Source organism: Podarcis vaucheri (genome assembly GCF_965113315.1).
Source record: "Podarcis vaucheri genome assembly, chromosome: 3".
NCBI classification, from domain to species: domain Eukaryota; kingdom Metazoa; phylum Chordata; class Lepidosauria; order Squamata; family Lacertidae; genus Podarcis; species Podarcis vaucheri.
In genome coordinates, this window is record NC_138761.1 from 872,698 (window position 1) to 886,239 (window position 13,542).

Here is a 13,542-nt window from a genome sequence, read left to right on the forward strand (position 1 = left end):
ATTTTATTTTATTTTTTATTTTTTTTATAATAATCTTTAAAGTTATGTTTTGTATTGCATTAGATTGTTAGAAGATGTACATTTTCTGTTTCTTCAGCTTGTAAACCGTCTTGAGGATTGTAAGATAGAAAGGCAGTATACAAATTAAAATTGATGATGTTGATGATGACAAGTTTTCTTAAACGCTTTCTTTAATTCAGTATATATCATTCCCCAGAACGCTTTTACCACTCCACAGGACCACCACATATGATAAAAGGTACCTTCTTTCCTTTTACATTTCCAGCACAAATTTGAGCTGGTTCTATACATTTGTGTAATTTTACTCAGTGTTAGGTACCAACAGTACATCATTTTCAGATAGTTTTCTTTCAACGGAACAGCAAGCCGTAAACTTCAAATCCTCATTCCATAACTTTTCCCATGATGGAAATTTTATATTATAACCAAAGTCTCTTGCCCATCACTGATTTAACTTCATCATTTTTAGTATACCATTCTAGGGAGATGGCCTGCTCTTGATGGGGTTACCCTTCCTCTGAAGGAGCAGCTTCATAGCTTGGGGTCCTCCTGGATCCTTTCCTGTTGCTCCAGGCTCAGGTGGCCTCCGTGGCCCAGAGTGCCTTCCATCAGCTTCGGCTGGTGGCCCAACTACGCCCCAGTCTGGACAGGGATCACCCAGCTACTGTTGTCTATGCTCTGGCAACCTCAAGGTTAGATTACTGCAATGCGTTACACGTTGGGCTGCCTCTGAAGACGGTTTGGAAACTTCAGCTGGTGCAGAATTCAGCGGCCAGGTTGCTCACCGGAGCAAGACGGTTTGAACATATTGCAGCAATCCTGGTAAGACTGCACTGGGTGCCAATTCAGTGTGCTGGTTTGACCTATAAAGCCTTAAACAGCTCAGGACCGCAATTCCTCAAGGACCGCCTCTCTCCCTATGAACCTCCCCGGACCCTGAGATCATCTTCTGAGGCCCCTCTTCGTGTCCCTCCTCCTTGAGAGGTCCAGAGGGTGGCAGCACAGGAACGGGGCCTTCTCTTCAGTGGCTCCCCATGTGAAGAATGCTCTCCCCAGGGAAGTTCCCCAAGCGCCTTCGTTATACACCTTTAGGCACCGGGCAAAAATGTTCCTTTTTATCCAGGCCTTTGGTTGATTTGATTGACATCCTATGGCCTTTTAAAATGTGTTTGGGGGGGAGGGTTTATCGGGTGGTTGTTGTTTTTATTTTGATTATTCTGCGGTTTTATATTCTGGTTTTATTTTGTGAATTGCCCTGAAAGCCTGCAGGCATAGGGTGGTATATAAATTTAATAAAGAAGTAAATGTCTCCTCCCAGGCTTGTTTCCCCCTCTGGATAAACAGCTCCTGCTGAAGTTGCAGGGGGGCAGCGAGAGCGGCAGTAGCAGACCCAGCACCCCCCTCTTGCGCCCCAGAGGCGCTTGCTCTGAAGGGGAAGGGGAGGCCAAGGCAGCCCCCCTTTTCCTGCTCAGTCCAACAGGTGGACCTTCCCTTCCTCTGTTGGGTGAGGAAGGGCCGCTGGACGGTCAAGTCCCGTCAAAGGCGACTGGGGCGCAGAGCTCATCTCGCTTCGGGCTGAGGGAGCCCATGTTGGTCCACTGACAGGTTTCCGGGTCCTATGGGCAGCAGGACTGAACCGCTTCTGGTGCAACGGGACACTGTGAGAAGTGCCAGAGCGCACAGAAACACCACAGTGGTACCTATTTCTCTACTTGCGCTGGTGTGCTTTTGAACTGCTAGGTTGGCAGGAGCTGGGGCAGAGCAAGGGGAGCTCAGTCATGGGGACTGGAACCACAGACCTTCCGCTGGGCAGCCCAAGTCTCAGTGGCTTATAGACCACAGAAACCCCTGCCTGTGTGGTGTAGTGGTTAAGAGTGGTAGTCTCGTAATCTGGGGAACTGGGTTCGCGTCTCCGCTCCTCCACCTGCAGCTGCTGGGTGACCTTGGGCCAGTCACACTTCTCTGAAGTCTCTCAGCCCCACTCACCTCACAGAGGGTTTGTTGTGGGGGAGGAAGGGAAAGGAGAATGTGAGCCGCTTTGAGACTCCTGAAGGGGAGTGAAAGGCGGGATATCAAATCCAAACTCTTCTTCTTCTCTTCTGCCTGGGTGCCTGGGTGCCACTGTGGGCGCAGGATCCATAGCTGTCAACGTTCACTTTTTTTTTTGGGGGGGGGGGGAATTCCCTTATTCCAGCGCCACTTCCCACTACTATCTCGGATTGTTAGACATCCCATAGACTGTCCCCGGGACAGGGGAGGCTGCTGATCCCTTATTTTCAAATCTGAAAGTGGACAGCTATGGCAGGATCCTGGGCCGGATGGGTCCCCTTTGGTGTGATGCCCCTGCCTCAGAGCTCTTCTTGCATGGAGCCTCCAGGGCCAGAGCCAGTCTACCTTAGAGGGCAAAAGGCGCTCTCCTCCTGCCTGGGTGCCACTCTGGGCGCAGGATCCTGGGCCGGATGGGTCCCCTTTGGCTCCATGCACCTTCCTCGGAGCTCTTCTTGCATGGAGCCTCCAGGGCCAGAGCCAGTCTACCTTAGAATGGCAGAGCACAAGGCAGGGAGGAAGATGCTCTCCTCCTGCTTGGGGGCGCAGGATCCTGGGCCGGATGGGTCCCCTTTGGTGCAATGCACCTGCCTCAGGGCTCTTCCTGGTTTCTGAGGAGTCCTGCATGGAGCCTCCAGGGCCAGAGCCAGTCTACCTTAGAGTGGCAAAAGGCGCTCTCCTCCTGGGTGTCACTGTGGGCGCAGGATCCTGGGCCGGATGGGTCCCCTTTGGTGCAATGCACCTGCCTCGGGGCTCTTCCTGGTTTCTGAGGAGTCCTGCACGGACCCTCCATGGACAGAGCCAGTCTACCTTAGAGGGCAAAAGGCGCTCTCCTCCTGGGTGTCACTGTGGGCGCAGGATCCATAGCTGTCAACCTTCCCTTTTTTTTGGGGGGGGGGGAATTCCCTTATTCCAGCGCCATGTCCCGCTGGTATCCCAGATTCTTAGACCTCCCCTAGACTGTCCCTGGGACCGGGGAGGCTGCTGCTCCCTTGTCCGCTCTGGCCCTCCTGACTGGAGCCCTGGCCCCCGAGGCCGGACACTGCACCCCCTCCAGGCCCCCCCGCCCTTTCTTCCGCCCCGCCCATCCCGGGGGGGGAAGGGGCTCCTCTTTCTCCTTCTCGCCAGGCCAGGCAAGGGTTAAGAGCAGCTGAGCCGCACGCCTAGAGAGGACAGGAAGTGACGGAGGCGGGTCTTCCGTATCCCCTCCCCGGCCCCCTCTTGTCTCCTCCGGTGAGTCTCCTCTCTGGTCTCGGGGTCCCGGGGTGCAGGGGGTCCTATGGGGGGGGGCTCCTGCAGGGAGGGGCAGGCAGGGCTTGGCAAAGGGGGGGCGAGGGGGTTTCTCCAGCTGGGGGTCCCCAGACTACAACTCCCCCCATCCCTGAGCCCTGGCCTGGCTAGCGGGGGGTGATGGGAGTTGTAGTCCAGCCACATCTGGGGCCCCAGCAGGAGAAAGGCAGGTCCAGAGGCTGGACTGAGGACCCCGCGGGGCCCTTCCAGCTCCGCCAGGAAACGGAAAACTGCAGCCCAGACCTCAAGGCTCAGATCTGCCTCCCCCAGACCGAGGAGGAAGCCTTGGGGACTCGGAGGGGACCCAGAGGACATCTAGTCCTGCTCTTGAGTCCTTTAGTCGTGCCCGCCTCTTGGTGACCCCCTGGACCAGAGCAGGCCAGGCCCTCCTGTCTTCCACTGCCTCCCTCATGCTGGTACCTTCGAGAACACTGTCCCACCATCTCGTCCTCTGTTGTCCCCTTCTCCTTGTGCCCTCCATCTTTCCCAACATCAGGGTCTCTTCCAGGGAGTCTTCTCTTCTCATGAGGTGGCCAAAGTCTTGGAGCCTCAGCTTCAGGATCTGTCCTTCCAGTGAGCACTCTGCAATGAAATGGAAAACTGCAGCCCAGACATAAATCGCAGGTCTTTCCCCAAATGCTCAGATCTGCATCCCCCAGACTGAAGAGGAAGCCTCTCACTTTTCTTTCCTGTTGGCACTGCCTGCATTTGGGCCTTCAATATTTCACCTTTGAGAAGCTCCCATTTCTTTCAGTATTTCAGAACATAGGATCTCACCCAGTATCTCCTTAAGCCTTCTTAAATTGCCCGCCTTAAAGTGAATTCCTGACTACACTCAGCTTGCCTTTCCCTCTGTCTCAGGGGAGGACATGATCACTTCCTCCCAGGTTTCCCAGTACTTCCACTTGGTTGATCAGTTCCCATCTGTTGTTGAGGACTAGGTCCAAGACAGATGATCCCCTTCTTGTTTCTTCCACCTTCTGGGTCATGAAATTGTCAGTGAGGCAATTCTCCATGGTCGCTTTCCTTAGACCAGGGCTAGACGCTTCCTTCTCTTTCCTCTTCCTTTTTTCCTGTTAATGAAGGTTCAGAGTCAGGGCAGTGGTGCAGTCCAGCCCTGGTTCCTAGCAAGACTCATCCACGCTTCCTCAGGAAACATTTCTCTTCTCCTGACCATGTATCAGTCTGATAACAGACCAATATGTTTGCTTTGTAGGATTTGCTAGCACCTCTAAATCGGACCATCAGAACTTGGCAGAAGACGAAAGGATTCCTTCCGATCTCTTGGAGGCTTCATGAGAGCCCAGATGGATGAGCAAGACTCAGCTGGCCCTGAAGCAGGAGGAGGCCCTGCCCTCCAAACTGGGAGCAGTGGGGGATTATGGGAAAACTCAGTGCAGAAGATCCCGGGTGAGGAGGACACCCTCTGCTCAGAGGTGGAGAGCCAGCAGTTGAGGCAGTCCGGCTCTCAGGAGGCCAAAGGACCCCGAGAGGCTTGCGGCCGACTCCACCACCTTGACTGTCGGTGGCTGAAGCCAGAAAGTCATACGAAAGCTCAGATGTTGGACCTGGTGATCTTGGAGCAGTTCCTGGCTGTCCTTCCGCTGGAGATGGAGAGCTGGGTGAGGGAATGTGGAGCAGAGACCAGTTCCCAGGCTGTAGCCCTGGCCGAAGGTTTCCTCCTGAGTCAGGCAGAGGAGAGGAAGCAGGCAGAGCAGCAGGTGAGAGAGACTTTCCTCTGGAAACTCCCAAGGGGCTCCAAGCAAGACAGGGAGCCTTCCAAGATGCTCTCCTAACGGCTCGCCCTCTTTGGAGAAGCAAGGCATGAGATCTGCTCCCCTAAAGTGTTTGCGCCGATCATTCCTTTTCTAACCCTTCTCCCCATTCTCTGTTTTGAACCCTTGTTACTCTTTCAGGGAAAGGATCTCTTTGCGGAAATGGGCCTGGATTCCTGTGAGGCAGAGAAGACTCCGTTGGACGCCAGAGGGAGGCCACTGGGTAAGGAGGAACTTGTCTTTCTTCTCCTTCTGTGGATCTTGAAACTAATCTTTGGGTTCTGTTCATCTTTAGGGGGGGAGGCACTTGGGGCCAAGAGCCCAAAGGAGGGCAGATGTATTTTGAAGAACACAAATTTGAAATGGGTACAATGTCAAAATGCACTCAACAAGCAAGACCTTTTCCATGACACATCTATGGCCCTTATCTCTAAGTGCTGGACCTCTAGTTACAGGTAGGTAGCCGTGTTGGTCAGCTGTAGTTGAAACAATATAAAAAAAATCATTCTAGTAGCACCTCATAGACTAATTAAGTTTGTTATTGGTATGAGCTTTCGTGTGCATGCAAACTACTTCAGATACACTGAAACAGAAGTCTCTTTCAGCCGCCTGTTTCAGTGTGTCTGAAGAAGTGAGAGACGCAGGAGCTGATGGCTTCCCTTTGACTTTTGTCTCTCGCAGGTGACCGAAGGATGCCCCCCAGACCTCCTCATCCATCTTTTCATGAGAACGGAGGAGAAGCAGCAGCTGTGGAAACAGATCTGGTATGGGGAAAGAGCTTTGTGGGGAAAGAGTCAGAGGAGTGGGGCAGCCAGGGAGCCTCTGGGCCGGAAAGAATTTCTCCTCCTCTTGGCTTCTGTCATAGCCTCTGTCCTGAACAAAGATGGACAATGCCATTCAGGAAGGTTTATGTGCTGACAGGAATGAACAGCCATCTCTCCTTAACTGGGCTTCGGAATGTCACTTTTATTACTATGATTTATCAGTAGCTGCAGTTATATTTCTATATTGAACTAATCAGGCTTCTAAGCAGCTGAGAAGCCATAGCAAACAGTGGCCGGGATTCACCTCAGCAGCCCCATCAGCTGAAGAAGGGGAATCCCCTCCTCCCCCACTCTGTGCCCCCATGAGCCCCTTGAAGTTGGCTGTAGGGCAGAGGGAGGGTCCCATCGCCCCCCCAAGCATCGCACAGCGGGAGTAGAGAAGGGAGCGTTCTGTCTGCCAAACAGGAATACTTCCACAGACAGAATAATTTGAAGAACAGCATGCGGAGTTCCACCCATTCACACAAAGATTGATACCCATCATTAGAATGCACAGTAAAATAAATCATTGAAATGCTAGAATAGGCATCCAGACCTAAAACGTGCAGCCAAATAATCCCATTGTAACAACACAACAATTAGCGCACAAAAAACAACTGAGCAATGTATAGTGGATAATCTTTGTGCTGTCTCAGAAGAGGACCTTTTTCCTTTTCCTTCAGGGTCCTCTGTGCTTTGAAGATGTCGCTGTGTATTTCACAGAGGAGGAGTGGGCGTTGCTGGATCCTGACCAGAGAGCTCTGCATAAGGAAGTCATGGAGGAGAATCGTAGGATTGTGGACTCTCTCAGTAAGGATTCCTGCTGGACTATATGTTTTGAAATACACCCACCCACCCAAACCCACCCACCCCTACCTCCACCTGTGAGAATCCCGCAATATTTTGAGGGCGCTTGACAGCATCTGGGATTCTCCTTCCCCCATCTCACCTTGAATCTACTGTTCTGTCTGCAAATATTCTTGCCCCACATATGCCTTTTTAAAGCATGACCAGGCTGCTCTGAGCTGTCCAGACCTTCTTGAATGTAACCTTCCATGATGTGGTTAGAATTAGCAGCTTCTGTGAGGTTTTGTGTTTTTGCTTTGGTCACTTTCTGGTTCACCAAAGAGACAACTGACCTTGCAGATGGGGCAGATTCCACGATTAGGTCAAACAAAATCCACCCTGGAAGATCCCAGGCTGTTTGAATCTCAGGTTCCCATCAATCTGTGCGTCAAGGAGAGTCAACAAAGGCAGTGAACCTTGTAGTAAGGCCTTAGATCTAACTCCCTTCCGTTCTTCATCTATCACAAACTTTAATTAGCAGTCTTCCATAATTTGGGGCTCTATTTCTTCCTGAGGCTCTAATCGGTTTCTCTCTTTGATGCAGGTGGTGATGGATTGGAAATTATGAACAAGGGGAACCGTGACAACATTCACACAGTGGGGAAGTTGTATAAATATTTGGAGTGTGGAGAGAGTTATAGTCTGAGCTCCCATTCTACTTCCCATAAAATATATCCTGTTGGGAAAAATCATCGGAACTTGGAAGATAGTAAGACATTTCGTCAGAAGACATTTCGCACTTTCCATAAACAAATTCATACAGGGGAGAAACTCCATCAATGTTTGGAATGTGGGAAGAGCTTCAGTTACAGGCATGTGCTCAAGGACCATCAAAGAATTCATACAGGGGAGAAACCCCATCAGTGCTTAGAATGTGGGAAGAGGTTCAGTTGCAAAAATAGTCTCACTTCCCATCAAAGAATTCATACAGGAGAGAAACCATATCAGTGCTTGGAATGTGGAAAGAATTTTAGTCGGAAGGATTACCTTACTTCACATGAAATAATTCACAAAGGGGAGAAACCCCACCAGTGTTTGGAATGTGGGAAGAGCTTCAAACTGAAGAGACATCTCACTTATCATCAAACAATTCACAGCCGGGAGAGACCATATCAGTGCTTGGAGTGTGGTAAGAGCTTCATTTGGAAGGACCATCTCATATCCCATCAAAGTATTCATACAGGGGAGAAACCATATCAGTGCTTGGAATGTGGAAAGAGCTTCAGGCAGAAAGCTAAGCTCACAGATCATCAAAGAATTCATACAGGGGAGAAACCATACAAGTGCTTGGAATGTGGAAAGAGCTTCAGGCAGAAAGTTCAGCTCACAGATCATCAAAGAAATCATACAGGGGAGAAACCATATCAGTGCTTGGAATGTGGAAAGAATTTTAGTCGGAAGGGTACCCTTACTTCACATGAAAGAATTCACCGAGTGGAGAAACCATATAAATGCTTTGAATGTGGAAGGGGCTTCATTAAGGGCTGCCAGCTCACTTCCCATCAAAGAATTCATACAGGGGAGGAACTATATCAGTGCTTGGAATGTGAAAAGAGCTTCACTTGTAAGAATAGTCTCACTTCCCATCAAAGAATTCATACAGGGGGGAGACCATATCAGTGCTTGGAATGTGGAAAGAGCTTTAGGCACAAAAATAGTCTCACTTCCCATCAAAGAATTCATACAGGGGAGAAGCCATATCAATGCTTGGAATGTGGAAAGAGCTTCAGTCAGAAGGTTACCCTTACTTCCCATCAAACAATTCACTGTGAGAAGAGACCATATCAGTGCTTGGAATGTGGAAAGAGCTTCAAATGGAAGACAAGTCTCACTTACCATCAAGGAACTCACAGCAAGGAGAATCATGGTATTTGAAGATGGGTCTCCTATCCCCTCTCAATCTCCTCTTTTGCAGACTAAGCCTACCCAGCTCCTTCTATCGTTCCTTAAAAGGCTTGGTTTCCAAATGCTTGATTATATTGGTCACCCTTCTCTGCACAGATTCCAACTTATCAATATCCTCCTTTGATTGTGACATCCAGAATTGAGCACAGGACTCCAGGTGTGGTCTGACCAAGGCAGAAGGGAACATAGTCTTACTTCCCATGACCTGGACATTAGACGCCTGTTGAGATAGCCTAAAATAGCATTAGCTTATTTTGCTACTGACTCACCTTGTTGACTCACGTTAAGCTTTTGGTGTCCTAAGACCCTTAGATCCTTTTCACATGTGCTGCTGGCAAGCGTGGTGTTTCCCATAGAATCATAGAATTGTAGAGGTCTAATGGTCTTAGTGGACCACAAGCTAAACATGATTCAATCGTCTGATGGCATCCAGCATGGAAGGAGTGCCTCCGTTTTTTAGCATTTTTAGTTTTAGGGTTCCACTGCGGGAGGCAGTGGAAGACAGGAGGGCCTGGCGTGCTCTGGTCCAGGGGGTCACGAAGAGGCGGACACGACTCAATGACTCAACGACAAGCAGTCTCTGCTCTTTTTGCCTTCCCTGGGAGGAAGGCTGAGTGGATGTCTGAAACTCAATGTCAACCTGAAACTCAGTCCAGATAAGACTGAGGCAGTTAGTGGGTGGTGCCCTAGACCAGATGGGTGGGAGATGGCCTGCTCTTAAAAGAAATTAAATTGGTTTTACATAAAGTTATACATAATAACTGTAACCTTTCCAAAACATACACAATATCAAGGTTCTTTCAAACCTTCAGACCTTCCCCCACATGGGTTCCAGTTCTAAAGAGGTTATCTTTTCCCTTTTCCCTGCATCTTTTACCATTATCCATCTCTTATGTAACCATAGTAACCAAAGTTGAGTTCACATTGCAAGTGTCATTGCATCCCTGCCCGTGATTTTAACTGTCTACAGTATCTGTCAAGTATACTGTCAAGTATACAATAAAATTATTCCAGTCTTTTAAAAATACTTGTTCTTCCTGGTTTCTGATCTTTCCCCTTAGTCTCGCCATTTCTGCGCATTCCATCAGTTTGGTCTGCCGCTCTTCCTTAGTCGGTAGAATCAGAATCATAGAATCATAGAGTTGGAAGAGACCACAAGGGCCATCGAGTCCAACCCCCTGCCAAGCAGGAAACACCATCAGAGCACTCCTGACATATGGTTGTCAAGCCTCTGCTTAAAGACCTCCAAAGAAGGAGACTCCACCACACTCCTTGGCAGCAAATTCTTCACCTTCTTTCCATCTCTGGGCCAGAAACATTCCCGCTGCCGTCATTCCGTACGTAAACAGTCTTATTTCCTTTGGGAATTCATCACATATATTATATTATAACAGAGAAGCCTCTGGTTTTCTGACAAAGGGTGAGGGGAGAGACTCCATCAGGCAAGGCCTCCTTCCACCTGCCTTGCCCACCCTCTGCTACTCAATGTGTATTGTATTGTTTTGTCTACTGTGGCTTGTCGTTGTTTTATTGATTATAGTTTAGATATTATTGTAACTGTTAGGTGGATTTCTGTTTAACTTTTATATGTTATTATTATGTTATACTATTCTAATTAATGGTTGAATGTTGCTATTTTGATGTACGCTGCCCATTTTATTTTATTTTTTATTTTTTTTATAATAATCTTTAAAGTTATGTTTTGTATTGCATTAGATTGTTAGAAGATGTACATTTTCTGTTTCTTCAGCTTGTAAACCGTCTTGAGGATTGTAAGATAGAAAGGCAGTATACAAATTAAAATTGATGATGTTGATGATGACAAGTTTTCTTAAACGCTTTCTTTAATTCAGTATATATCATTCCCCAGAACGCTTTTACCACTCCACAGGACCACCACATATGATAAAAGGTACCTTCTTTCCTTTTACATTTCCAGCACAAATTTGAGCTGGTTCTATACATTTGTGTAATTTTACTCAGTGTTAGGTACCAACAGTACATCATTTTCAGATAGTTTTCTTTCAACGGAACAGCAAGCCGTAAACTTCAAATCCTCATTCCATAACTTTTCCCATGATGGAAATTTTATATTATAACCAAAGTCTCTTGCCCATCACTGATTTAACTTCATCATTTTTAGTATACCATTCTAGGGAGATGGCCTGCTCTTGATGGGGTTACCCTTCCTCTGAAGGAGCAGCTTCATAGCTTGGGGTCCTCCTGGATCCTTTCCTGTTGCTCCAGGCTCAGGTGGCCTCCGTGGCCCAGAGTGCCTTCCATCAGCTTCGGCTGGTGGCCCAACTACGCCCCAGTCTGGACAGGGATCACCCAGCTACTGTTGTCTATGCTCTGGCAACCTCAAGGTTAGATTACTGCAATGCGTTCTACATAGGGCTGCCTCTGAAGACGGTTTGGAAACTTCAGCTGGTGCAGAATTCAGCGGCCAGGTTGCTCACCGGAGCAAGACGGTTTGAACATATTGCAGCAATCCTGGTAAGACTGCACTGGGTGCCAATTCAGTGTGCTGGTTTGACCTATAAAGCCTTAAACAGCTCAGGACCGCAATTCCTCAAGGACCGCCTCTCTCCCTATGAACCTCCCCGGACCCTGAGATCATCTTCTGAGGCCCCTCTTCGTGTCCCTCCTCCTTGAGAGGTCCAGAGGGTGGCAGCACAGGAACGGGGCCTTCTCTTCAGTGGCTCCCCATGTGAAGAATGCTCTCCCCAGGGAAGTTCCCCAAGCGCCTTCGTTATACACCTTTAGGCACCGGGCAAAAATGTTCCTTTTTATCCAGGCCTTTGGTTGATTTGATTGACATCCTATGGCCTTTTAAAATGTGTTTGGGGGGGAGGGTTTATCGGGTGGTTGTTGTTTTTATTTTGATTATTCTGCGGTTTTATATTCTGGTTTTATTTTGTGAATTGCCCTGAAAGCCTGCAGGCATAGGGTGGTATATAAATTTAATAAAGAAGTAAATGTCTCCTCCCAGGCTTGTTTCCCCCTCTGGATAAACAGCTCCTGCTGAAGTTGCAGGGGGGCAGCGAGAGCGGCAGTAGCAGACCCAGCACCCCCCTCTTGCGCCCCAGAGGCGCTTGCTCTGAAGGGGAAGGGGAGGCCAAGGCAGCCCCCCTTTTCCTGCTCAGTCCAACAGGTGGACCTTCCCTTCCTCTGTTGGGTGAGGAAGGGCCGCTGGACGGTCAAGTCCCGTCAAAGGCGACTGGGGCGCAGAGCTCATCTCGCTTCGGGCTGAGGGAGCCCATGTTGGTCCACTGACAGGTTTCCGGGTCCTATGGGCAGCAGGACTGAACCGCTTCTGGTGCAACGGGACACTGTGAGAAGTGCCAGAGCGCACAGAAACACCACAGTGGTACCTATTTCTCTACTTGCGCTGGTGTGCTTTTGAACTGCTAGGTTGGCAGGAGCTGGGGCAGAGCAAGGGGAGCTCAGTCATGGGGACTGGAACCACAGACCTTCCGCTGGGCAGCCCAAGTCTCAGTGGCTTATAGACCACAGAAACCCCTGCCTGTGTGGTGTAGTGGTTAAGAGTGGTAGTCTCGTAATCTGGGGAACTGGGTTCGCGTCTCCGCTCCTCCACCTGCAGCTGCTGGGTGACCTTGGGCCAGTCACACTTCTCTGAAGTCTCTCAGCCCCACTCACCTCACAGAGGGTTTGTTGTGGGGGAGGAAGGGAAAGGAGAATGTGAGCCGCTTTGAGACTCCTGAAGGGGAGTGAAAGGCGGGATATCAAATCCAAACTCTTCTTCTTCTCTTCTGCCTGGGTGCCTGGGTGCCACTGTGGGCGCAGGATCCATAGCTGTCAACGTTCACTTTTTTTTTTTGGGGGGGGGGGAATTCCCTTATTCCAGCGCCACTTCCCACTACTATCTCGGATTGTTAGACATCCCATAGACTGTCCCCGGGACAGGGGAGGCTGCTGATCCCTTATTTTCAAATCTGAAAGTGGACAGCTATGGCAGGATCCTGGGCCGGATGGGTCCCCTTTGGTGTGATGCCCCTGCCTCAGAGCTCTTCTTGCATGGAGCCTCCAGGGCCAGAGCCAGTCTACCTTAGAGGGCAAAAGGCGCTCTCCTCCTGCCTGGGTGCCACTCTGGGCGCAGGATCCTGGGCCGGATGGGTCCCCTTTGGCTCCATGCACCTTCCTCGGAGCTCTTCTTGCATGGAGCCTCCAGGGCCAGAGCCAGTCTACCTTAGAATGGCAGAGCACAAGGCAGGGAGGAAGATGCTCTCCTCCTGCTTGGGGGCGCAGGATCCTGGGCCGGATGGGTCCCCTTTGGTGCAATGCACCTGCCTCAGGGCTCTTCCTGGTTTCTGAGGAGTCCTGCATGGAGCCTCCAGGGCCAGAGCCAGTCTACCTTAGAGTGGCAAAAGGCGCTCTCCTCCTGGGTGTCACTGTGGGCGCAGGATCCTGGGCCGGATGGGTCCCCTTTGGTGCAATGCACCTGCCTCGGGGCTCTTCCTGGTTTCTGAGGAGTCCTGCACGGACCCTCCATGGACAGAGCCAGTCTACCTTAGAGGGCAAAAGGCGCTCTCCTCCTGGGTGTCACTGTGGGCGCAGGATCCATAGCTGTCAACCTTCCCTTTTTTTTGGGGGGGGGGGGAATTCCCTTATTCCAGCGCCATGTCCCGCTGGTATCCCAGATTCTTAGACCTCCCCTAGACTGTCCCTGGGACCGGGGAGGCTGCTGCTCCCTTGTCCGCTCTGGCCCTCCTGACTGGAGCCCTGGCCCCCGAGGCCGGACACTGCACCCCCTCCAGGCCCCCCCGCCCTTTCTTCCGCCCCGCCCATCCCGGGGGGGGAAGGGGCTCCTCTTTCTCCTTCTCGCCAGGCCAGGC

At 50.3% G+C, this 13,542-nt stretch overlaps 1 protein-coding gene across 2 annotated transcripts; it reads left to right on the top strand.

The window, feature by feature from the left end:
* Window positions 1-3,202: 3,202 nt before the first annotated feature.
* On the top strand, window positions 3,203-9,493 carry LOC309529424 (uncharacterized protein). Of its 2 annotated transcripts, none has more exons than XM_082217572.1 (6): window positions 3,203-3,300; window positions 4,574-5,078; window positions 5,274-5,355; window positions 5,814-5,896; window positions 6,619-6,745; window positions 7,326-9,493. In XM_082217572.1, exons 2-6 carry the CDS (start codon window positions 4,653-4,655, stop codon window positions 8,654-8,656), a joined length of 2,049 nt encoding a protein of 682 aa, XP_082073698.1. In that variant the 5' UTR covers window positions 3,203-3,300; window positions 4,574-4,652; the 3' UTR covers window positions 8,657-9,493. The 2 variants fall into 2 exon arrangements, with proteins under 2 accessions (XP_082073698.1, XP_082073699.1); XM_082217573.1 differs by lacking the exon at window positions 3,203-3,300 and adding an exon at window positions 3,792-4,048.
* Window positions 9,494-13,542: the final 4,049 nt, after the last annotated feature.